The sequence below is a fragment of the Stegodyphus dumicola genome, chromosome 8 (assembly GCF_044657685.1).
Source record: "Stegodyphus dumicola isolate Sdum_Otavi_A_Nest chromosome 8, ASM4465768v1".
NCBI lineage: Eukaryota > Metazoa > Arthropoda > Arachnida > Araneae > Eresidae > Stegodyphus > Stegodyphus dumicola.
In genome coordinates this window covers 15208906-15233857 of record NC_140775.1, presented here as the reverse complement: position 1 = coordinate 15233857, position 24952 = coordinate 15208906, and the positions used below count along the sequence as shown (strand labels likewise).

General features: G+C 33.9%; 1 protein-coding gene across 3 annotated transcripts in view; it reads left to right on the top strand.

Annotated features, from left to right (window-relative positions):
- The window catches only part of LOC118182352 (teneurin-m-like), an 828075-nt gene that overhangs the window by 738463 nt on the left and 64660 nt on the right, over positions 1 to 24952 (top strand). For all 3 annotated transcript variants that reach the window (XM_085821598.1, XM_085821597.1, XM_085821599.1), the window contains 4 exons: positions 8716 to 8806; positions 13413 to 13594; positions 15137 to 15229; positions 18694 to 18965. In XM_085821598.1, the coding sequence (XP_085677724.1) occupies positions 8716 to 8806; positions 13413 to 13594; positions 15137 to 15229; positions 18694 to 18965 (638 nt within the window). The remainder of the gene's footprint in view (positions 1 to 8715; positions 8807 to 13412; positions 13595 to 15136; positions 15230 to 18693; positions 18966 to 24952) is intronic.

Genomic DNA, 24952 nt, shown 5'->3' with positions numbered 1-24952 from the left:
CCACAAAGGCATCCAGCCCCAGAGTTAGCGGGCTTCAGCCCGCTCAGCTGGCGGGCTTGCCCGCTAGTCTATACTATTAAAATCTGTGTGCCTCTGTCTGTTTGTGTGTTTGTAACATCATCTCCTCGGGAACAGCTGGGTGTAGAGCTTAGCGGAAGGTACCGTTGGATTCAGAATGCCCGTGGCTCGCCGGATTGACCATCGGCATCTTCGTGCGACTTTAATTAGCCGAGATATTAATTAAAAACTGATTTTCTCCCTACATTTCCCTACGTTTTGCACTTTCTTTCACGGGTTTCCCCTATTTAGGGATTTGGCCGAGTGCCAAATTCGTTTTCCTCGAATATCTGCGGAACGGCTCCGAGTTGCGATTCGAAACGCATATCCCCGTATTCGAAAAAAAATCAACGAATCCATCGATACCGGTCCCATCTTCGTACGACAATAATCGGCGGAGTTATTAATTAAAAACTGCGAAAACGTTATTTCATTTTTCGGAGTGGCAACCGTCTCGGAATTAGCTGAGATAAAATTGCTTTTTCGAAAGCGCCGGGGGGATGACAATTGCTTCCGCTCGAGATTTGTGCTGGCGAAAGGTCACGTGTCAATTTCTTTTTTCTTAAATATCTATGGAACGGCGCTGAGTTGGAATTCGAGGCAGGTGTCTGCGGATTCCAAAAAATTCTACGAATCCAACGATACCATTCTCATCTTCGTAGGACGTTAATCAGCTGAGATATTAATTAAAAACTGTGAAAACGCTAATTTTCGGGCTCATTTTTCCGATTGCAACAGTTTCTTGAATCGCCGCAGATACAAATCAAGGTTATATTCTAAAGTTGAATAAAGCACGCGATTGCATGTTACCTAACTGTATTTTAAAAATATTTCGTTAATGTAGGCATTTTAAATAAACAGCTGCTTTTCACAATTTTTTTTTAATTTCAGGTTAGGATGATTGTCACGTTAATTCTTTTATTGATATTGAATAAAAGTTATTATATTACATTAAATTTAAATGATGACGTTCTTGAAGTTGTACAACTTTAATCAGCTGGGATATTAATTAAAAAATCTGAAAAAGCTATTTTTTAAAAATATGTTGTTATTTTTTTAATAATAAATTTGATTTTTTGGAATAATATATTTTTTTATGTTATTAGATACGTGCACTTAATTTAGATATTATCTTTTAATGCAAATGATATTTTAAATAAGTTCGCACCAATAAAAATTAAATTCACACTTTTTTTTTTAGATTAAAGATTTTTCTTTGCTCCTTTGAGATGGTATACGGTAACTTTCGAATCCCGGTGAGCAGGCAGGCTACACTCATGTTTTTTGTGATTTTACGCATATCTGTTGTGTATGCAGTGTCTTCTGGATGCATAAATGAATAAAGCTGAACTCTGGTAGTTCGGTCCTAATTTCGAATCCCGGCGAAAGGGCTGGGTCCATGGGTGTTTGCGTGATTTTACGCATGTGCCTCGTGTACGCAGCATCTTCTGGATGCATAAGTGAATAAAGCGGCCGAAATTCGCTCAAAACCTCTGATTACTGGTAGTTCGGTCCAACTTTCGAATCCAAGCGACCGTGTTGGCTCAATGTGTGTTTTCGGGATTTTTCGCATGTGTAACGTGTATGCGGTATCTTCTGCATGCATACTTGAATAAAGCGGGAGCAGCCCGCGCAAAACTACAGAACACTGGTAGTTCGGTCCAACTTTCGAATTCCGGGGTACTGTACATAAAATTTGGTCGCATACGTGAATACAGCGCGCGGATACCGGGTAAAACCGCTGAACACTGGTAGTTCGGTCAAACATTCGAATCTCTGCGAGCGGGCTGGCTGCATGGGTGTTTTCCTGATTTTCCGCATGTGTATAGTGTATAAAGTGATTTCTGGATGCATATGTGATAAAAGTGGGCGCAGCCTGCTCAAAACCTCTTAACGCTGGTAGTTCGATCCAACTTTCGGTCTCGGCGAACCAGCTGGCTCCCCGGGTGTTTTCTTGCTTTAACTCATGTGTATCGTTTATGCAGTATCCTCTCCATGCTTATGTGTATAAAGCGGGCGCAGCCCGCTCCACAAAATCGCTGAACACTGGTATTTCGGTCCTACTTTCGAATTCCGGGGTACTGTATATAAAATTTGAATGCATACGTGAATACAGCGCGCGGATACCGGGTAAAACCGCTGAACACTGGTAGTTCGCTCAAACTTTCGAATCTCGGCGAGCGGGCTGGCTGCATGGGTGTTTTCGTGATTGTTCGCATGTGTATCGTTTATAAAGTATCTCATGGATGCATACGTGAATAAAGCGGGCACAGAATACTGGTAATGCGGTTCTGGTAATGCGGTAATTTCGAATCCCGACGAACTGGCTGGCTCCATGGGTGTTTTCGTGATTTTACGCATGTGTATAGTGTATGGAGTATCTTCTGGGTGTATATGTGAATAAAGCGGGCAGAGCCCGCGCAAAGCCACATAACACTGGTAATTCGGTCCAACTTTCGAATACCGGCGAACAGGCAGGCTCCATGTTTGTTTTCGTGATTTTACGCATGTGTATCGTTTATGCACCATCTTCAGCATGCATACGTGAATAAAGCGGGCACAGCACGCGCAAAATCGCTGAAAAATTGTATTTCGGTCCAACTTTCGAATCGGCAGCGGGCTGGCTGGAGGGGTGTTTTCGTGATTTTACGCATGTGTACGGTGTACGCAGTATTTTTTGCATGCACACGTGAACACTGTTTTGGGCGGGCTCCCGCCCAAAAGCGCTGAACACTGGTATTTCGGTCCAAATTTCGAATAACCGCGAAAGGGCTGGAAGCATGGGTGTTTTCGTGATTTTCCGCATATGTATAGTGTATGCGGTAACTTCTGGATGCATAGGTGAAAAAAGCGGGGGAAGCCCGCGGAATGCCGCTAAAAAATGGTAGTTCGGTTCAACTTTTCAATACCGGCCAAATTTAACATAGGATATCTTTTAAAAACGAACAATGATAAGCGGGCTTCAGCCCGCTCAGCTGGCGGGCTTGCCCGCTAGTCTTCTATACTATTAAAATCTGTGTGCCTCTGTCTGTTTGTGTGTTTGTAACATCATCTTCTCAAGAACGGCTGGGTGTAGAGCTTAGCGGAAGGTACCGTTGGATTCAGAATTCCCGTGGCTCGCCATATTGACCATCGGCATCTTCGTGCGACTTTAATTAGCCGAGATATTAATTAAAAACTGCTTTTTCCCCTACGTTTCCCTACGTTTTGCACTTTCTTTCACGGGTTTCCCCTATTTTAGGGATTTGGCCGAGTGCCAAATTCGTTTTTCTCGAATATCTGCGGAACGGCTCCGAGTTGCGATTCGAAACGCATATCCCCGTATTCGAAAAAAATCAACGAATCCATCGATACCGGTCCCATCTTCGTACGACAATAATCGGCGAAGTTATTAATTAAAAACTGCGAAAACGTTATTTCATTTTTCGGAGTGGCAACCGTCTCGGAATTAGCTGAGATAAAATTGCTTTTTCGAAAGCGCCGGGGGGATGACAATTGCTTCCGCTCGAGATTTGTGCTGGCGAAAGGTCACGTGTCAATTTCTTTTTTCTTAAATATCTATGGAACGGCGCTGAGTTGGAATTCGAGGCAGGTGTCTGCGGATTCCAAAAATTTCTACGAATCCAATGATACCATTCTCATCTTCGTAGGACGTTAATCAGCTGAGATATTAATTAAAAACTGTGAAAACGCTAATTTTCGGGCTCATTTTTCCGATTGCAACAGTTTCTTGAATCGCCGCAGATACAAATCAAGGTTATATTCTAAAGTTGAATAAAGCACGCGATTGCATGTTACCTAACTGTATTTTAAAAATATTTCGTTAATGTAGGCATTTTAAATAAACAGCTGCTTTTCACAATTTTTTTTTAATTTCAGGTTAGGATGATTGTCACGTTAATTCTTTTATTGATATTGAATAAAAGTTATTATATTACATTAAATTTAAATGATGACGTTCTTGAAGTTGTACAACTTTAATCAGCTGGGATATTAATTAAAAAATCTGAAAAAGCTATTTTTTAAAAATATGTTGTTATTTTTTTAATAATAAATTTGATTTTTTGGAATAATATATTTTTTTATGTTATTAGATACGTGCACTTAATTTAGATATTATCTTTTAATGCAAATGATATTTTAAATAAGTTCGCACCAATAAAAATTAAATTCACACTTTTTTTTTTTTTTTTATTTTTTTTTTAGATTAAAGATTTTTCTTTGCTCCTTTGAGATGGTATACGGTAACTTTCGAATCCCGGTGAGCAGGCAGGCTACACTCATGTTTTTTGTGATTTTACGCATATCTGTTGTGTATGCAGTGTCTTCTGGATGCATAAATGAATAAAGCTGAACTCTGGTAGTTCGGTCCTAATTTCGAATCCCGGCGAACGGGCTGGGTCCATGGGTGTTTGCGTGATTTTACGCATGGGCCTCGTGTACGCAGCATCTTCTGGATGCATAAGTGAATAAAGCGGCCGAAATTCGCTCAAAACCTCTGATTACTGGTAGTTCGGTCCAACTTTCGAATCCAAGCGACCGTGTTGGCTCAATGTGCGTTTTCGGGATTTTTCGCATGTGTAACGTGTATGCGGTATCTTCTGCATGCATACTTGAATAAAGCGGGAGCAGCCCGCGCAAAACTACAGAACACTGGTAGTTCGGTCCAACTTTCGAATTCCGGGGTACTGTACATAAAATTTGGTCGCATACGTGAATACAGCGCGCGGATACCGGGTAAAACCGCTGAACACTGGTAGTTCGGTCAAACATTCGAATCTCTGCGAGCGGGCTGGCTGTATGGGTGTTTTCCTGATCTTCCGCATGTGTATAGTGTATAAAGTGATTTCTGGATGCATATGTGATAAAAGTGGGCGCAGCCTGCTCAAAACCTCTTAACGCTGGTAGTTCGATCCAACTTTCGGTGTCGGCGAACGAGCTGGCTCCCCGGGTGTTTTCTTGCTTTAACTCATGTGTATCGTTTATGCAGTATCCTCACCATGCTTATGTGTATAAAGCGGGCGCAGCCCGCTCCACAAAATCGCTGAACACTGGTATTTCGGTCCTACTTTCGAATTCCGGGGTACTGTATATAAAATTTGGATGCATACGTGAATACAGCGCGCGGATACCGGGTAAAACCGCTGAACACTGGTAGTTCGCTCAAACTTTCGAATCTCGGCGAGCGGGCTGGCTGCATGGGTGTTTTCGTGATTGTTCGCATGTGTATCGTTTATAAAGTATCTCATGGATGCATACGTGAATAAAGCGGGCGCAGAATACTGGTAATGCGGTTCTGGTAATGCGGTAATTTCGAATCCCGACGAACTGGCTGGCTCCATGGGTGTTTTCGTGATTTTACGCATGTGTATAGTGTATGGAGTATCTTCTGGGTGTATATGTGAATAAAGCGGGCAGAGCCCGCGCAAAGCCACATAACACTGGTAATTCGGTCCAACTTTCGAATACCGGCGAACAGGCAGGCTCCATGTTTGTTTTCGTGATTTTACGCATGTGTATCGTTTATGCACCATCTTCAGCATGCATACGTGAATAAAGCGGGCACAGCACGCGCAAAATCGCTGAAAAATTGTATTTCGGTCCAACTTTCGAATCGGCAGCGGGCTGGCTGGAGGGGTGTTTTCGTGATTTTACGCATGTGTACGGTGTACGCAGTATCTTTTGCATGCACACGTGAACACTGTTTTGGGCGGGCTCCCGCCCAAAAGCGCTGAACACTGGTATTTCGGTCCAAATTTCGAATACCCGCGAAAGGGCTGGAAGCATGGGTGTTTTCGTGATTTTCCGCATATGTATAGTGTATGCGGTAACTTCTGGATGCATAGGTGAAAAAAGCGGGGGAAGCCCGCGGAATGCCGCTAAAAAATGGTAGTTCGGTTCAACTTTTCAATACCGGCCAAATTTAACATAGGATATCTTTTAAAAACGAACAATGATAAGCGGGCTTCAGCCCGCTCAGCTGGCGGGCTTGCCCGCTAGTATAGATGAATACACGTGAACAATTTTCTAAGTCCTTGTATACAAAGAAGGTTGCGTGTTCGCATCACGTCCGGGTCACCATTGAAGTGTCTGGAAAGTAGGAAAATGCTAAACATTTTTCTGACTCTTATGAGATTAACATTTATTTACATTTATTCATTTCGAATTTTACAAAACAGAAAATCAGTCATTGTTCTTTTGATTTCACTGTGGCTTAATAATGCTACTCTGGCAAAGGAAAATGTGCACGCGAAGAGTCTCGTAGATGGCGTTTTCAGTATTGCAAATGATGTCACCACAGCTAGTTTTGGGAGGGTAGGTACTAACAATAATGTGCAAAGAAGTTAAAAAAGCTGTGTCTTGAATACATTTAATTTGCCAATGTGTTAACACATTACAATTTATGGACTCCACATGTTATCCTGGGCAGGGAGTGAAATGTGAACAAGCATAAAAGTAGAGTAAGGCACAACTTAATTGATTATGTTTATACATGGCTATTTTAATAACAATCAAATGATGACATTAAACAGTGAGGAAAAAAGAGGATATAAATAGTAGTGGAATTTAAGTGATTTAATATAAATTTAACTAGAAACATATAAATAAGCACTTTCACAGCATTTTAATTTGGAAAATGCAAAATTTTGCTTATGGATCTCTTGTAATATCTTTAATGCAAAATTTCATTTATGAATAATTCATTACTGGAAATTGTTTGACCAGTACTGTACCCATAATCTTAATACTCAGAGGGCATCGCTCATTGGAAGAGAACTTTCCAATGTAATATTTAAAGTTAGTTAAAAAATGCAATCTTAATTTGGCATAGATCTTTTCAGGCATGATTTGAGGGCTCCCCATGTATGGGGTTTAATCCTAGTATCCGGTGCACACGGGATTTGGCGACTTTATGATGAGCAGTAAAAACGAGACATATAACGATGAGTAGTAATGGGTCATTCAAAGAATATTGATAGTATATAGTGTGTAGTATATACATAGACGTTCTTTGGGTCTTTTTTGGTGTTGGCGATAATTTTCAAAATCGCGCCAAGGCTGCACCTTATACTAGGATTTTACCCATATTTTACTTTTTTTTATGTTTTAGAATGCAAAGTTAATAAAATTGAATGACAGGGCTTCAGAGTCTAAAGCAGTTTGTATGACACTGTGAAATTTGGCAGTCTGTAAAAGTTTTGACAGTGAGTTCGCCATGTATACATGGTGATTATAATTAATGTTCCACTTTCAAAAGGCTGTAAGAAAAGAACCACTGATCAGAATAACCTGAAATTCGATATGAATGTATGTGAAGCAATGGGAATTTGTCTGGCAAAGTCAAATAATAGTTCAGAATTTTATCAGTAGATGGATTTGTGCTCATAATAATATGCTAATTACATGACATGTGCATCCCACATTAAACTTGTAATATAAACACAGGGTACATGCAATTCCCGTTATTCTGCATATGAGCAGCCGATCGTGATTTTGTCATTGAAAGATCAGGCTTTGCTTGTGAAATCTTTTACAATGGTGACTGTATGCCAGCTGCCCTGAAGGCATTCTGGACATTAAGATGTGGCATTGGTATGTCTATCAGTGTTCTCTGGAAAATGATTCATAAATTTGAAGAGACCATTTCACTTGACGAGATCTACCAGAAGCAGGAAAGCAGTTGCTTTGATATCAGTGAAAGATGTGGTTATAACATTGCAAAAAGAGACAAGCAGTGGTGTGGAAATGCACAGTGCAAGTTGAATTGCCTGATCTTTATCAAATTTAAGAAATGTCCTGCATCAATATCCATTTAAACTTATACAGGTTCAGGAGTTGCTTTGTGCCGATCTACCTGCCAATACAGCAAATATTTGCTCTATAATATCTTATTCTGATGGAAGTGGACAATACATGGGCATGAAAAATTTTGTTGTGGCATGAAACAGACAAAGCGCATTTTCATCTCGAAGACTGTTTCGATACTCAATATTGCAGAATATGGGTAGCAGAAAATACATTTCCACAGCACCATTTGCCTGTTCATTCTGAAAAAGTCACTGTGTAGTGCATGTTTATAGCAGCGTTTATCGCTGGCCTAGTCTTTTTTGAGAAAATATGTCCTGTGGGCCCTGTAACCTGCACCATCAGTGGCAAATGTCCTGAAACTCTTTTGTGCAACCAGATTATGCCAACATTTCCAACAGTGTGCATGTGTGAGTAGCATGATTTTTATGCAAGATGGCGCTACTCCGCACATTGCAAGGTGAGCGAGGTAGATAACATGTTGAGCATTTTTAAGCAAGTTCAGAGACACTTAAAACCAGATCACCAATTTCTTTTTATACAATTTATGACCTTGAGACAAATAAAAACTGGTATTTTTGATAAAACTTCGATTATTTTTTTGGGGGGAGGGCAAACAAATTTTCATTGTTTCAATGAAGTATTCAAGTCATTCCAACAAGTTGTTCATTTTTTTACAGTCTTTTGAAACTGGAATGTTAATACCCTGTATTTAAAGAAGCATTGCTAAAGTAAAAGAATTTTATAATTATAATTCTCTGGAAACAAACTGATCAATCTGGTTGAAGTATTCGTTTCTTTTACATCCTATTTATTATATGGAAAAATTCATATGTATTTTCTAATTCACAGAGTGCAAAGTTCCTGCATCCCCTCTTAATTGCCATCTGTCCAGCCATCAGCTATCTAAAGCTGCAAATGACATCAAAAGTAATCAAGAAAGGTAAATTACTACTTACTTAAAAATAATTCTTGCTCTTTTCTGTGCTTCAGCAATGAGCATTTAAATCATGAGGTATTATTGATAATATTACCTTTTATTGTTAGAAATATTTTTAATGGAATCCATCTACCCCCTTCCCCCCCATTTATGTTGTGTTGAAAGAAAGGCAATTTGCCTTGCAGTGGACCTTGCAAGTGTTACCAATGCGGAAGAAATAAGGCAGTAGTTTTTCATTTAGCCTAGCAAATAGCCAGTTTCAGAGGGTTGCCATTTATGTGATATAAGATCTTTAATCATTTTTTGGAATTGTAACTGTTTTGCTTAACAAACTGAGCATTAAAAAAAAATAAACATAGTGCATAGTAATTTTAATTTTTACATTATAATTTTAATAATGTAGGTACCATTTAATTTCAAATACTTATAATATATTCTATCGTTAATAGTGAATATCTGCAGCATATTATAATTAAATGGATATATCAAACTCCATACATTACATAACTTAATATAGAATTGCTTGTTTTTCTAAATAACATTTCTAATGAATATAATTTATAATATTTTTTGTAAGTTATATTTTTTGTTGTTTATGATAGACTTAATATATATCTTTATAGATATTCACATGTTATTATAAGTAATAAGAGAGATTTCCAACACCAGATAGACTATGTCTTGGTGTAAAAAAATTGTTTGTTTTTATATTTGTATGTTTATTTTGTAATTTTTGGCTATGCTTGAATCTAAGGAAATAAAGTTTATGTTGTTTACATCAAAAGAAAATGTGTGAAATCTTTTGCAAAAAACACATTTAATTATCTGACACTTGCTTAATTTTGAGATTAATCAAGCTGTGTTGTATCCCTGTCAAATCCTTTACATGATCTCATTCAGTATTATGTAAAATGTTGGGGGGAAAAGAGTGTGGAGGCAGAGTTAGAAAAGCTCAAGTTATTGCTTTTTGGGCATAATACTTGGGCATTGCTTACGTCTATTGAAAAAAATATAAAATGCTTTAAATAATAGTGATTTAAATAGTTTCTTTCCGTTGTATGCCAAATGCTTTCTAAAGAACTTCAGTTACTTGAACTTTTATTGTTGAATCTTAAATTGTACATTACTTTTCTTTTTTTTTGGGGGGGGGAAGGCAGAAGATGATCAAAGATCAAAATCTGACTCTCATTAATGTAATGCAAGTGATGCATTCTTTTGTTTATAAAACATTTACTTACTATAGCACAGAATAGAAAAATAGCTTTCCAACAAAATTTTGCAAAGGAAGAATTTACAGTATTTGTGAATCTCTTATGCAACTGAGATAAATTACCTGCCACTTACTTATCTTTAATATTTTAACTTCTTTTGTTCAGTTTTACATTTCATCTGTAAACATGTTAATTGTTTACCATTTGCCATTGATTGGTGGGGGGGGGAATGCTGTTCTGCTCTTTGAAGTAAAGGCTTAACCTAACCCTTTATTGCACAAGTTCCATTTGCCTAAGAGGAGAGATGCTTTTGTGGAAGACTCTCTGAAAAGAACTGGCTTATGCTCATGTGATAGATGGAAAAAATCAACTATGCAGCTAGCCCATTCACAGGGGATTAAACCCAAAGCATGTGAAACTACCAGTACATATTTAACAAACTTAAACTCTTGCTCTCAGATGAGGCTCTGAGAAAAGGAAAAAAAAAAAAAGAAATTCTATCACACATTAGGCTTTTACAACATTTTACATAATACTGAATGAGATCATGTAAAGGATTTGACAGGGATACAACACAGCTTGATTAATCTCAAAATTAAGCAAGTGTCAGATAATTAAATGTGTTTTTTGTAAATGATTTCACACATTTTCTTTTGATGTAAACAACATAAAGTTTATTTCCTTAGGCTTTGCGAGAAAAGTCATAAAACGTTACAAAAGTTTGTGTGATTGTGTACAGGGAAACCAAAAACGCCTGAAAAAGAAAATTATGTATGATAAAAACTAGTTTTATGAGTCAAAAATTCCTTGTATTTTATATGTTATTGGTCAGAAGAAATGATATCAATCAAGTGATATGAGAAACAATTACATATTTGTAATATTAAAAACGCTGATTAGAATAATTTTGTGAGGAAGGTTTTTACGAATGTGGTCAAGCATTCTAAATACTAAACTGAAAAACACTGTAAGATTGTCAAAATTGAGGTCAATATGATTCCAGAAGGATCTTTTCTAAACAGTGGATAATGGCTGTAAAACAGCAGAGTGCTTTTTAGTTGAAGTTCCCAACAGAGGAAATACCAAAACTCTTATGTAAAATTATCAGTTAGAACTCTATCACACTGAATTAATGTAACAGAAGCAGAAAGACTAAAAAAAAATGTTTTGAAGGTATTTTTGCATCAGTTACAGAAGTATGACTTCCAAAATTTTCTTGTGTTTAGATTGACAATCTTTTGACGAGATTTTTTCAAATTGGTTGCCTTATAATTCTCCAAGTAATTCTTCCATCTTTTTTATCCAGACAACTAATGGATGTCATATTTTAAATAATACAACTAAAATTCCTTTCATAGAGATGGTTTGGTTTATTTGGTATGCATAAGGAGAAGGATACCTTCATGGAGGACTTCCTGTGGGAAATTGACTCGTAGCCACATTACACAGGAGGAACATCACGGAATTGTCCATGAAGTGAGCCAATTGGCCAAGATTTGAACTCCAGTTGAACTACCAGTGTTTAGCGACTTTACAACTCAGCTGCTAGTGGATGTGTATAGAGAAGGAAAAAAGCATAACATTGCTATTCTCTTTAGGAAAGGAACCCTTTATAGCAATCTGGAGAGCTACTCAATGCTTGCCAATTTGAAAGAGTTGGAATTCTTGAACCTAGCACATGGGAGCTCTTTTGTGCTAGTGATTGTATAAGTCATCTGTCATTAAACACACCCAGGATTGAACATGAAAGTCATTACCATCTTCAAGGGCATATGAAACTTGTGCACTGCAGCACTTCTTGTTATTGCTAATAGATGGTGTCATGAGCAAGCAACCACTCACTCAAAGCCACCAAGGTCTGTCTAGGCAATCGCTACACATTATTACAGTTAAACAGTAAATGGAGTTATAACAAATTGTAAGCATACAATAGGAGCTGCTTTTCTAGCAATGTTTAGAGTTAACATTATTTGCTGACCATTATATAATAATCTGTATATCATTCATATTCAATGTAATTAATTTAGTACTTTATTAAAAATATGTGTTGTTTTCCTTTTTACTGTTATTTAAATTAGTAATGTAAATGTTAATAACAAATTTAAATTTACTGTGTCTAGCTAGAAGAACTAGCAATCCAAAGACTTCTGAATATGTGTGTTCTATTGAACTTTTAAGTGTATTAAAATTTTTATTAAATATCATAAACCTTAATAAAATGCATTCCAATTTTCAATGATTTACATTTTTAATAAGTGAAGAGGTCATGGAAACTGAGAAAGGTGTTGTAAAAAATTTGGGTACTTTTCCGTTTCGCCGGCGCAAATCTCGCCAAGCAGACTTTATTGGCGACAACATACATTATACACACAAAAAATATTAAAAAAATTTTAGTCCTAAGAATTCTTTTTTTGAAGGCATAAACATTTTAATATCGCTTAAAATTTTATAAAAAGCCAATAAATAAAGACAATAAATTTATAAAAAGACATTAATTTAAGAATTTACTATGCATTCATGGTTCAACATCCTGTTTCGCCGGTTCATATCACGTGATCTCATCTCACGTATACTACTCTACAAAAATATAATGCTCTCATTAATTTCAAGTTAAATCTTAATTTGGAACACAAGTTTAAATGCAAGAAATACTTCAATTCGTACGAATAGCTTACTCAGAAATTATGTAAAACTGCAGTGCTTTACTTCGCTAATGCATTCTCATTATGAATTTAACCCTTGACTTTACCTTTTCTATATTTTCGGCTTCGGGTAAGCGCTGTGATTGCATCCTAATTGATTTAATTGCCGAAAATGGCTTTAGACATAAAACTGAACTATCTGAATGAGGTGTAAAAGGTTACCAGCGAGAATATTCCGTTTGGCATCGGTTGTACCATTATTGGCGACTTTATCGCTTGCGCCGGCAAAACGGAAAAGTACCAAAATTTGCATGATTAAAAGGTAAATATAATGACATCAAAGTGCAATAGTGTTTGCTTCATAATAACTCATTTTTTAATCTAAAAGTGAACATATTTTAAGGACATTTTAAAATAAAGTTTATTCTTATTTCTATGAAAGATAAAGTTCAGCCTTCAGTTTTACAATAAAACTGCCAAAGGTTGCAGAATTATTACTGATTTTAAATTAATTTTCATTTCAGTATGTTTTGAATATCATATTTAATAGGCTTTGTGAGTTTTTATTTTTATTTTTATTTTATTTTATTTTTTTTACTGAATTTCTACCTGCTGTTTTTTTATATATCCATGTGTCTACTTTTGTTATTGGATTTCATTAACTTGATCTTCATTAACTTGATTAACTAACTTTCATTAACATTTATGCATAGTTCATGCCTTTATAATCATGAAGACTTTTTTGTTCAATTACAGATGTCACTTGAGTTATTCTTCTGCCGTTCCAGTGTGCAACAATGTTCGGCGGCCCAGTCCAGGACACTACTCTCGCTTCCAGTTTCGGAAGACTTTCTCCTCGCGTTGCACCTGGAAGTGCACTGCTATTGTCTGCCTCTTCATATCACTTGCCATTTTATCCGCCCTTGCTTATTTTGTTGGTAAGTCATGAGTTCATATTGGTATTTGTGCTGGCCTGTGCTCTTAATTGCAAAATTAACAAAATTTTCCAGTCCGTAATGTGTGAATTTCAGATATCTCCAAAAGGTCTTTTAGTGGCCACTTTCTAATAAGGAAATACCCTCACTTCTTTTTTTGCTGTAACTTGTACATCTTAATATATTGTATATCTGGAAAACACCAGATTTTCTTTTGCTTTCCAAATGCAGTTGACAAATTCATTCATGTTCTGATAAGGGTATTGTTGAAAATGTAATTAATCAACATTATCTGGCAGAATCATATGTAAATTGTGCATGTACAGGATATTTGTAGTATATATTTGCAAGTTTTATTTTGTTAACTCCTGATCCTAGGGAGGTAATTCCAGATTGAATGTTTCTTTGAATAATGTAGACATTTTATGAGGACAGCTTCAGCACTAGGGAATAGATGAAAATGCAAAATGTTGTTCCATATAGGATATGCCATCCTGATTGCTGTGTTGGCTAGTGGTACATGCTGCCATATCGTAGGGTCTGAGTTCAAATCCCAGAGGCACCCTGGCCACATTTTTTGTAGTGAGATGCTTAAATGACCAATTTTTACCATTCTTGATCAGTACTTATTGAAGAGATCATTTAAAAGTTCTTGTATAACTGAAATTTAGAAAAATTTTCATTGTACTTTAACAAATTAATTGTCAACAGTTTCTTAACTTTATCTCAAATTAATCACAGTATTACAAAATGAATTTTTCTAACTTAGATCACTTTCTGTGCAATGGTTTCAATTAAATATTCTATAAACTTCCTTTTAACTTCAAAGAATAACTACTAAACAAATGTCAGTTAATGAAACTGTGAAGCAGTACTAATTATTAACTTTGTAACTGGCTTAAAAAATTGTGAACTGCCTACATTTCACTGAACTAGCAAGTTATAACTCCTTGTTGGATAATCTAAAATGCATATTCTAGTAAACTTCGGAGTATGAAAAAAATGTAGAATAGTATTATAGGAAACAACTACAGAATAGTATTACTATTAATTAACGTAGAATAGTTTTACAGGAAACAACTACAGCATTGAATAGCAATGCTATTCAATGTGGGCAAACAAGTGATGCAATATTTGCATTACAGACTGGGATATTATGAAAAAAATTTTTAAAAATTTTGAAGAACATTTGAAAAACATAATGTTAGAAAGATAGGAGGGAAATGAAACTGTTATGGCATTGTGCATCCTGTATTCTTTAATTCTTTTTAAGTAGCCTATAATTCAAATATTTATTTATTTTGAAAAGTAAATAAATATTTGAGTTACATTTCATGTTGGTTTTCATCAAAAATTACCAAGTTCTTGTAGTCTTTCTAAATATACATAAGTGCTTTTATAACATTTCCTGAAATGAGTTGTTGAAATATGGAATGAAGATTTATTACCTCACAAGTTTCATATTCCATCTGGTAGTTTTATTCTGAATACTATTCTTAAATTGATGTTTTCTGTTAATATTGATTATGTTTTAATTCTTCCTAGCTTTAATGTTTCCTTATTGGCATCATGCAAGTTCTCATCCTTGTCCAGTCATGGTGGATGACATGGAACAAGAGATTGGGAGAATCAATTCAGGTGTGTATAAGTTACTTTACATGCATGCTGTATTATCAAAAAACCTGAATCTAAAATTTCTACATGCATACCTTGTGCAATGACAAATTTGCTTGACCAATTAAAACTTTTATTTCCAATTCTTATGAAAGCATAGACTATAACTGCTACTTTACATCCTTAGAATTTGTAATATGTCTCTAAAAGTAATGTTATATCCAACTTCGTTTAAATCAGGGTTTCTTAATCTTTTTCCAATCACGACCCCCCTTTTATCACTGAGATTTTTTCATGACCCCCAGGACCCCATAATATCTACAAAAATTTTGTGGGACCCCATAAGTATTGCGCAAACCCAACATACGTGTGAGTGAAGCTGTCAATTTTTTCACTTGTACTGCAATTTTAAGTCATTAACTTTAATTCCTAATTTTAAGACATAGAACAATGTGAAAATTTTAAATAAGTAACAGATGAAATAACAGCATCACATGCAAAGCAAGGAAAATGAACGTTTATATTATAAAAAGAATGCGTCAAAACGTTTTTGTTTTTTTCTTTGTTTATATTGTTTTACCCCTTTTCAGATACATTGTGTAAAAATATTTGGTAATTGTATAATTATTATAGTACGTTAAAGAAATATCAAAACTGCTGAAATTTTTGGCGACCCCCTGCTGCAGGTCCCGCGATGCCCTTGGGGGCAGCGACCCACAGTTTAAGAAATCCTGGTTTAAATTATCACTAAATCCCTGATATCTTTTCAAGTGGGTTCCTTCCAACAGTGATGTAGAGATAATAAAGTATAACATAACTATTAATTTTTTAATCAGTATTCCTTGGAAGCAAATTTTAATTTTTTTCTTTTTCAGATTCAGGGAAGAATATAGTTATAAATAAAAATTGTCACACATCCTCACCAGTCTTAAAAGGGGGATTTGCAATCTCATCTCCATGTTCAGTTTTCAATTTGACATCTGCAATGGAGCATCAGCACCTGTGACATACATTTAGCAACTTTCAATGATACACTAAATGACATGAAATGTAATATGATTTGGTTAAAAAATCGAATTTTTATTTAAATAGAACCCTATAATTATTTTAAAGATATTTCCATCTCTTCAAAGCGAAATTAATTAGATAATGAAAAAATATGTAATTCATAGGTTTATAAAAAGTTCAAATTTATTCATATTATGAGCAAACAGTTGTAATTTATTATTTGAAGAAATATATATTTGTTCTGCCTTTTGCTTTAACAGATTTTCAGTTAACAAATTTTCCTATAACTCAAAGCTGCTGTCAGTCCATAGAGAAATTGCTTAACACTCATGCAGTCAGAAACTTGTGTAAAGTTGAAAATAACCAAATACACTATTGATAGTCAAAAACTAACTAAGGAGAAGTCAGAACAAGAGTCCTATTAATTTATGAATCATTTGTAAATATAATAGTTAATGATCAGTCACAATTTTTATTATGTATTTTAGGATTATTTAATATTTCTCTTTAAACTGCTAGAGTTTAAAACAAAATTTCACAATAGTGTATTTAACTTTTGTATTTGTTCCCATTTATATAAAAATAATGAATAATCCACAAAACCCATAATAACCATTTAATATATTAGATAAATGCTTATACAAGATCAGGTTAATGTGTTTCAGTCTTTATAAATATATTATACGTCAAAATACAGACTTAAATTGGCACTTTGAGTGACTTTGTGACCTTACTTCAGCATAATGCTATCAAAAGTTTACTGACCTTTCCTGAAATTGTTTTTAGTTAAATGATTGTGATAGACTTACCAATTTAAGATGTATTTTCCAGATATTCAAAATTCAAATCATGAAAACCATTATAAGGAGCTGTTCAAAAGAGCAGTTTCAGATAATATGGGAAAACCTTACCATGATATTATTTCAGTATAAAATGCAGTACAAAGTCCGTAATTCAATCAATATAAAATGCAGTACAAAGTCCGTAATCCAAACTCTTCAGGATTCCTGATGAGGGTTTTTTCCGGATTATAGATATCATCAATTTAAATCTTGTAAGTTGACATGCAGAAATTATACAATTAAAAATATGAAACCGTAATTTATGAAATAAAGAGCAATTATGATCTAAAGGGTATCAAAATTTACAAAAAAAGCTTAATATTTATTTGTTTACTTTATTAAACATTTCTTTCAATGTAAGTTGTTTAAGTTGCTTCGTTTTTTGTGCTAAACGTGCATGCATAAGCATTAAATGCGCATGCGTAACATTAAACGCGCATGCGTAAACATTAAGCGCGCATGCATAAACATTAAACGAGCATGCGTAACATTAAAGGCGCATGCGTAAAGCATACAGAAAAAAAAAGTTTGTGGCTTTGAGGCCTGGATTATAGATCATTCCGGAAAATGGATGTCCGGATTACAGACTTTGTACTGTAGCATAAAGTAAAAACTTTTGTATTTGGTAACTAATACTTATCAGACTTAAAATAAAACAGTATTAATTATTCATGATATAATTTTTCATTTTTTTCTTTGAATGACTTGCAACACGTATTGCACAGTGACTTGCATGAGGCTTGTAACACGTATTAACAGAAAGAAAAGTGCCAATAATTTGTATTTTACCTAGACATTAAAATTCACAGAGCAAAAACAATAAATAATGCTAGATTTCATGTGTAAAAAATTTATGGCACCTGAAATTGATGAATCATTGTCAGCTAAAGTTAACATTAATTTGTAATAAAGTATTATTTTAAGTACTTGAGAAAAATAATTTTATGTTGTTTTATGCTATTTAGTAAACAAATAAAGAAATTCAATGTGGAAGTCAAAAATAAGTTTGAAAACATTGCTGACTGCAGTTTCATTGTAATTCAGACAAACTTTATCAAAACTTCTCTGTTGTGATGAAAACAACAACAGTAACTCTTGGTTGAAAGTTGTAATTCTTGGTTTAAAGAAGAGGATTTGGGATTGGATCAGTTCTTTCCAACAGGAATGGAGTGAAAGTTGCATTATTCACAAGACTCATATTCAGGAAAACTCTATTCCTATTGGAGATGTATAAAAATTTGTTCCAAGCTCCACCTTTTCTTATCCGAGAAAGCACTTTAGTTTCCAATATAAATAAAAACTATAATTTTTACCACTTTCACTGTAACAGCAACACTTTAATGAAGCAAATTCTGGTTCAGTATTTACTTAATTTATTGGTGCTGATTTTGTGTCGGATTTCTTCATCATTACTAACTAGCATAACAGAATGAGCTAGTGTGCCTGTATGTAATATTTCTGAATGATGAGGAAGTTTTCCTAAAATACCTACTTTTAGTTTCATTGTTATTTATGAATATCAGTACTGTACTTCTTTAAATGGCTTCACAGAGTTATATTTAAATCATTTTGAATATGCAGTAAAGTCTGATTATGATATTAGTTTTAATCTCTTTTTTTTCTTCTTCTTGATAATAGCTAACATTCCAAAAAAGACACCACCACCTAAAAGTGAGACATTCTCTGAAATCCAATTGGGTAAGTCTTCTAGTGCCAAAATTGGTAGTTTTGGGTATTGGAATTACCAATTTCACCTGAGAAATCCTTCTCTAGTCAAGTTCAATTATACACTTTCTCATGGTGCCAGCTTAGGTGTATATGGTCGAAGAGACGGCATTCCAACTCACACACGGTATGACTTCTTCGAAATTTTGAAGCCACGAAGCCATCGAACAAAAAGGTCAGAAAAGGTAAGAAGTTTCTTGAGTGTGAAATAATGCAAAATATTTAGAAACACTTTGTTTTACAGAAATTATCTCTAATGCCAGTATGTTTCAATTAAACTTTTTAAGTAATTTACAAATGCACATTACATTTATGTAAAGTGGTATTTATAAATTAAAAAACAAATAAAATTTTTAATCAAAGAATTTCAGATGGCATTTTTAACATCTTAAAAAAGAACCTTACATTAAAAATTAAAAATAATACAAAATCAAAATTACAAAAAACTCTTAAAAATTAAAAAAAAAAAAAAAAAGTTGCTCTGTCATCTTTCTGTTCAAGGTCTAATTTGACACCTGAACTATTTATAATCAAAACATTTGTAACAGTGCCATTGATTTAAGAATAAGTCCCCATATATTTAAGATACAGACTATAGAATCATACACAGTGGCTCCCATTTGTTTCTGGACACATGTATTTTTCAAATTTATTTGCATAAGTCCCGTACTATATATTAAAATTCAGACTTCAAACTTTTTTTTAAATACATTATTATTTCTCTGTTTTAAACCTTGTAAAATAAATATAATCAAAGTATTCCTTGTAGTAAAATAATTTATTCAAAAGGTGTTATTCAGTAACTCGCATAATAATTTGGACACTCCAGATTGTTTATAAATTAATGATGAATTCTGTTATAAATTTAATAATTCATTTTCTTAAAGATTTAAAAGTATTCCAGATATCCAAAGAAAGCCTTGTTGCAAAGAGTTTAACTATTTTTGAAATCATAAATCGACGGAAATTACATAGAACTGTTGAAAATGCATTGAAGTCTGGAATGCATTCCAAGCTGACACCAAAAAATCAATTATTTATTCTATCATGAATCTAAAAACACTCAAAAATTGTATTGTAAAATGTTTAGCAGATTCAAAGGAATGATCTGTGATAAAAGTTAACCTTGAAGCTTTTAGAAGAGTCATTTAGGGCACATGGATGAAATGAGTGATCAGCAAAAAGAAAATTCTTCATCAACTAGAGAACAAGAAAAATGCAAATAAAGTTTTACCGTATTGGAAAAGTGTTTTATTTGCAGAAAAGTCAAATTTAATATACTTGGGTTCTATAGAGAAATTAATAGGTGGCAGACTCCAAATGAATTAAATTTGAAAATCTTATTTCCTAATGTTACACATGGGGGTAGAGTCATAATGGTTTGGAAATGTTTAGCTACCTTTAGAATTCCCCCCCGGGGGTCGACGTAGAGAACTCTGCGAAGCTACTGGCTAGGATCTGTACCTAGGCAGTCTCGGCCATGGGGGTATAAAATTTATGAACTTGGTGGTTCTGAAGGCTCTGGGAAAGGTCACTTATTGGCCGGCCTCGGAGTCTGGCACGTCCAAGCGCGGCATGGTGCTAGTAACCCGTGGGGTTTTCCCCCGGGGTCGCTGGGACGGGCTCGCCCGAGCGACTGGCAGGAGCATTAGACGACCGGTGCTGCCTGGTGTCGTATCCAGGTGGTGTGCGGCTCTGCTGGAGGGTAATAGTGGAGGTTGAACCTCCACGACGTGCCCAACGGCAGAGTCGACCTGTAGTGAGATTTAGTTACTCGGAACAGGGAAGCCGAAACCCATAGTTACCTTTAGAATTAGATGTTTAGTGTTTGTCAAAAATAACATGGGTTAATATATATAAGTATTCTTAATGAAAACCTGAATGCATCTGCAAGAATCTTGAAATCATTCAAGTCCTATCAGAATAGTGATCCTGAACATATAGCCCTATATGATTGCTTATAATTACTATACGATGGTTTCAAGTTATCAAAACTTCTCCATATTCTTTGAACTATGGAACATTTATGGAAGTGTGCTGGAGAACACATCATATTTCTTTGAAAGCTCCTCTAAAAGCAGTTCTTGCATAAAAATGGAACATTGTTACATGAAAACATTAGTAGAATCCATGCTAAACATATGAAAGCTGTAAACTTAGCCAAAGGATATCTAACAAAATACTCAATGCCGTTCCAACTAGTAGTCTCACACAGTAAAAAATTAATTTACTAAGATTTTATTCCGGGCTGATTTAACACTGTATGCAGATTTTTGTATTTATTTAACAAAAAGAGGGAGGGGGGAATGAGGTAGTTGCTCATTTTTATCTTTGGAATGCTTGAGTGCACAAAGCTTGCTACAAATTTTCCCACATTTAAAGTGCAAGTAGTTTCTTATTTTGCCAGAAAATTAAATTTATGTGATGGATTACTTCTAGAAGTTTTAATAAATTACTTGTCCTGATATTAAGTTTATAGTACTTATCTTAGCACATTACCTACGTAAGAATGATTCATGATCCATAACACTTGAAAAAAAATTTTTCTGCAAAAGGCTAAATTTTTGATGCTAGAGGCAAAAAGCTTTCAAATAGAGCTGGATCTCTGTTTGAAAGTTTCAGTTTGATAACAAGATGCATGTCTTAAAAATTATGTCAAGCAATGCAATCATTAAAATACAGAAAACTGAGGATTCATTATCTGTTAATTCCAGAATTGTGATTAAAATTTTTATTTAGGAAAATTTGTATTTGGTTTTATTTAATTTTACATATTTATTTATACTTTATTTTTGAAGGAACTACTTAAACTTCATTGCCAGTGAACAAACAACAAAGTTATATGACCCCCCTTTTTTTATTAATCTAACATAATAATTCTCAGCAAAGAATAAAGTTCTAAGTTTATTTAAACTGTTTTAAGACAATTTCTTTTTGATAAATTAAAAGCCAATGAAAGTTGTTGCCAGAGTTTAGAATAATTTTTAAATATTGTTGAAGAAATTTTACTTTAGAGGTATGGTAGATTTTCATTCATGACCAAAGGATACAATTTACGAAATTCAGAACCATTGGTATCCATGAAATTTTTATCTATTAAAATGTTTGGGATACAGAGGGAGGAGTTGACATTTTTTTGAATAAATTTAACAGAAACTTAACATTGTATGGAAAAGTCATATTTGTGTTGACTATGGCTTATTTATTTGTACTTCTAGACTTAAAGTTGTTTATGTATTAACTGAAAGGGGGAAAAAATCGTTATACTGTAAAATAAAAAAAAAAAAAAAAAAAAAAAAAAAGTAGTTAATATTCAATAGACTCAAGTAAAGATGAAAGAAATGACAGCTGTTCAGACATTGAAAAAAATTTTGGAGATAATTTATTAGAAAAAGTTTCATATAGAAACCCGTTAGCATCAGTATTCAATCATTTGTGACAGTCCTGAATCATTTGATTGAAAGTGAAGTAGAGAAACAATTAAACTACACATGATCAGACATTTCCATTGCCTCAAGATAAATTATGATGGGGGAAAAACTAACAGGAAATTGCAGGAGGGGAAAAAATTACTTGCTCATTAGTCTTGAACTAAATAGGGATTAATGTGTGTCAGCCTCCTCACAATCAAACAGCCATATATAGCATTTGACTTACCCTAAAACTTAATTAATAGCAGCAAATTGTTGATCAGAGGCTTTAACAGTAACATAGTATGTGATGGTTGTATACATTTTGGGTCAGACCTATTAAAACTGTTGAGGATATTACTGTATCAAAGTTGAACTACAGAACATGACAATAAAGTAAGCTAAAAAATTAAAACATTATTAAGAAAATAGTCAGAAAGACAAAATATCTTTATAATATACTTGGGAATGTGACTGGTGGGTTACCACTGTGTTGAGTGGTGGCAGGTAGTGTATCTGACTCTGTATAATGCTTGGTACATTTGTGAGGTTGTGTGATACTTATTCCATTAATGAACTTAAAACATATTTATCACAATAACTAGAAGCTCAGGGTTCGTACAGTCCTTAAATTTTTTTAAATCGATTTTTGGTCTTTAAAAGTCCTTATTTTTGGCCAAAATTAGTTTTACTAGAAGGTCCTTAATTTTAATCATCTGAAATTTCTCTCTGTTTTTACGACTGCCATTTTGAGTGTGAATTAGCATTTTGGAGGAATATTTTTGGCAATTCACTGACATATATGGTTATCTTTTGAATGGGTTCATGGGTTATAATTTGTTTCTATTTCTAACATAAATGATAGGATAAAAGAGTTTCTAAGCAAGAAGTGAAACATAAGCATTTTGAAATTCATTTTTTCTAATAAAGAGCTCTTAAACACTTTTCACTTTTGAGGTTGTGAATCCTTTTATTAAATGGTTCTAAACTTGACAATTTGTCACTATTTTGGCGATTTTAAGATCAGTTTCTATAGAAAATTTTTTATTCCGAGATCTGAGAATTTTTCGGCGATTTTTTTTTTAAAACATCATAACATTGATAAATTTCATTAAAATAATGGTAATATATTAGAATTATATTTAAAAAATAACATTAAAATAAAACATTTTTATTTTTTTCTCTCATATTATAAAGTTTCATTTTGGCAACTTATTATACAATATTTTAAATCTGAAAAATAAACAAGGTATATAGCTATAAAGCATAATTTATGAAACAGCTCTCAGTAAAAGCAAAATTAGCTATGTAATTAATTAAAATGTCTTCTTTTTAATTTTTTCACAGTAAGCATTTTCCCCATGTAATTGTCTCATACTATTCAAAATTCTCAGAATATGCATCAGTTTTCTCTCTAAAATTAATTTTATACTTTTTCCTTCCCCCCCCCTTTTTTTTTCAAAATATTTCTGGCTTTTTGCTGTTACAGAATTGATTGGGATAATTTTTCTTTAGTATTTTTGACACTGCAGCATGGAAAGTTTAGAAGGATTTGAAGGCAAGATGTATAGACCCACGATTCTAGAAGATTTGAGAAATATGTGACAAAATGAAAAATGTCTCCATGGTATCAACATATCAACACGTAATGGATGCATTTTACAGAAAGTTTGCGATGAATTTCTTACATTTTGGAGAACGTCTGCAAGAACAATGGGCACATAATATTTGAATATTTTACTCCTGATACTAGAATCTTTTTTCTTAACATGTTTATCTTCCATTTATTTTCTCTACTTTTCACTAGATAAAAGCATGGAAAATATCAAAAATGCTTCTAATCTTATCACTTGGGCAAGCATTATAGAAAGAAATATTTTTGTTAATAAAGAAATTGAAATCTTACAATTTAAAAGATACATCTAATGTGTCTAAATGCATCGTACACAGAGCTGGTGCTATGCATTTTCCCACCTGATGTAATCTCTGTGTATCCTAAATTCTGCTGCCTAGTGCCTATCTAAATTTTACTTCCAATGCCTACTCTAAATTCTAAAAGTTTTGCCATTTCTAGATTTTGTTGTTCTGTGTGTCACTAAATTCTAAAAATTCTGCCACACCTGCTCTGTAACCGGCCTTTACCATATATATTTCATATTTCTTCTGAATGTTCATATTACTAAAAAATTAAATTAGCCGCTTTTTCTGTACATTCTAAATGCATTTAGTGTTTTTTAGAATAACAAAAATCCTTAATTAAATCCAAAAATTCTAAAATTAAAAGGAAACACATTGAAGAAAGAAACCAAATACATAAAGAAAATTATTCTTCAAAGATATGTGCAGTTATTATTATGTAAATTACCCAATCGTTTATCATTTCAGCCTTTACTATAATTTTCCATTTCTGTTTTCTCATATGATAGAGTTACTGAGCCAGATTAAATTTAAATTAAATTGTATTATCTTTGACCACTAGTCCACATTTTTAGTTTGAATTTGACTGTTCTTGTTTAATTACGTCACCGTGAGTTGTAATTGACTTTGTTAGCATCAGAACATGCTATTATGTTCTAAGTTCTTTGTCTGATATTGTAGTTACTTTCAGATACAGTGATAATTTGCTTCACATCTATCGGGGGATTATTTAACTTTTATTAGATCAAGTAAACCCTCATAGGTACATTGTGGAGAGGTTGACAAGTTAGGAAATAAAGCACACAGAAACTAGCTACAACATTGGTTTGCATATTGAGACAAAT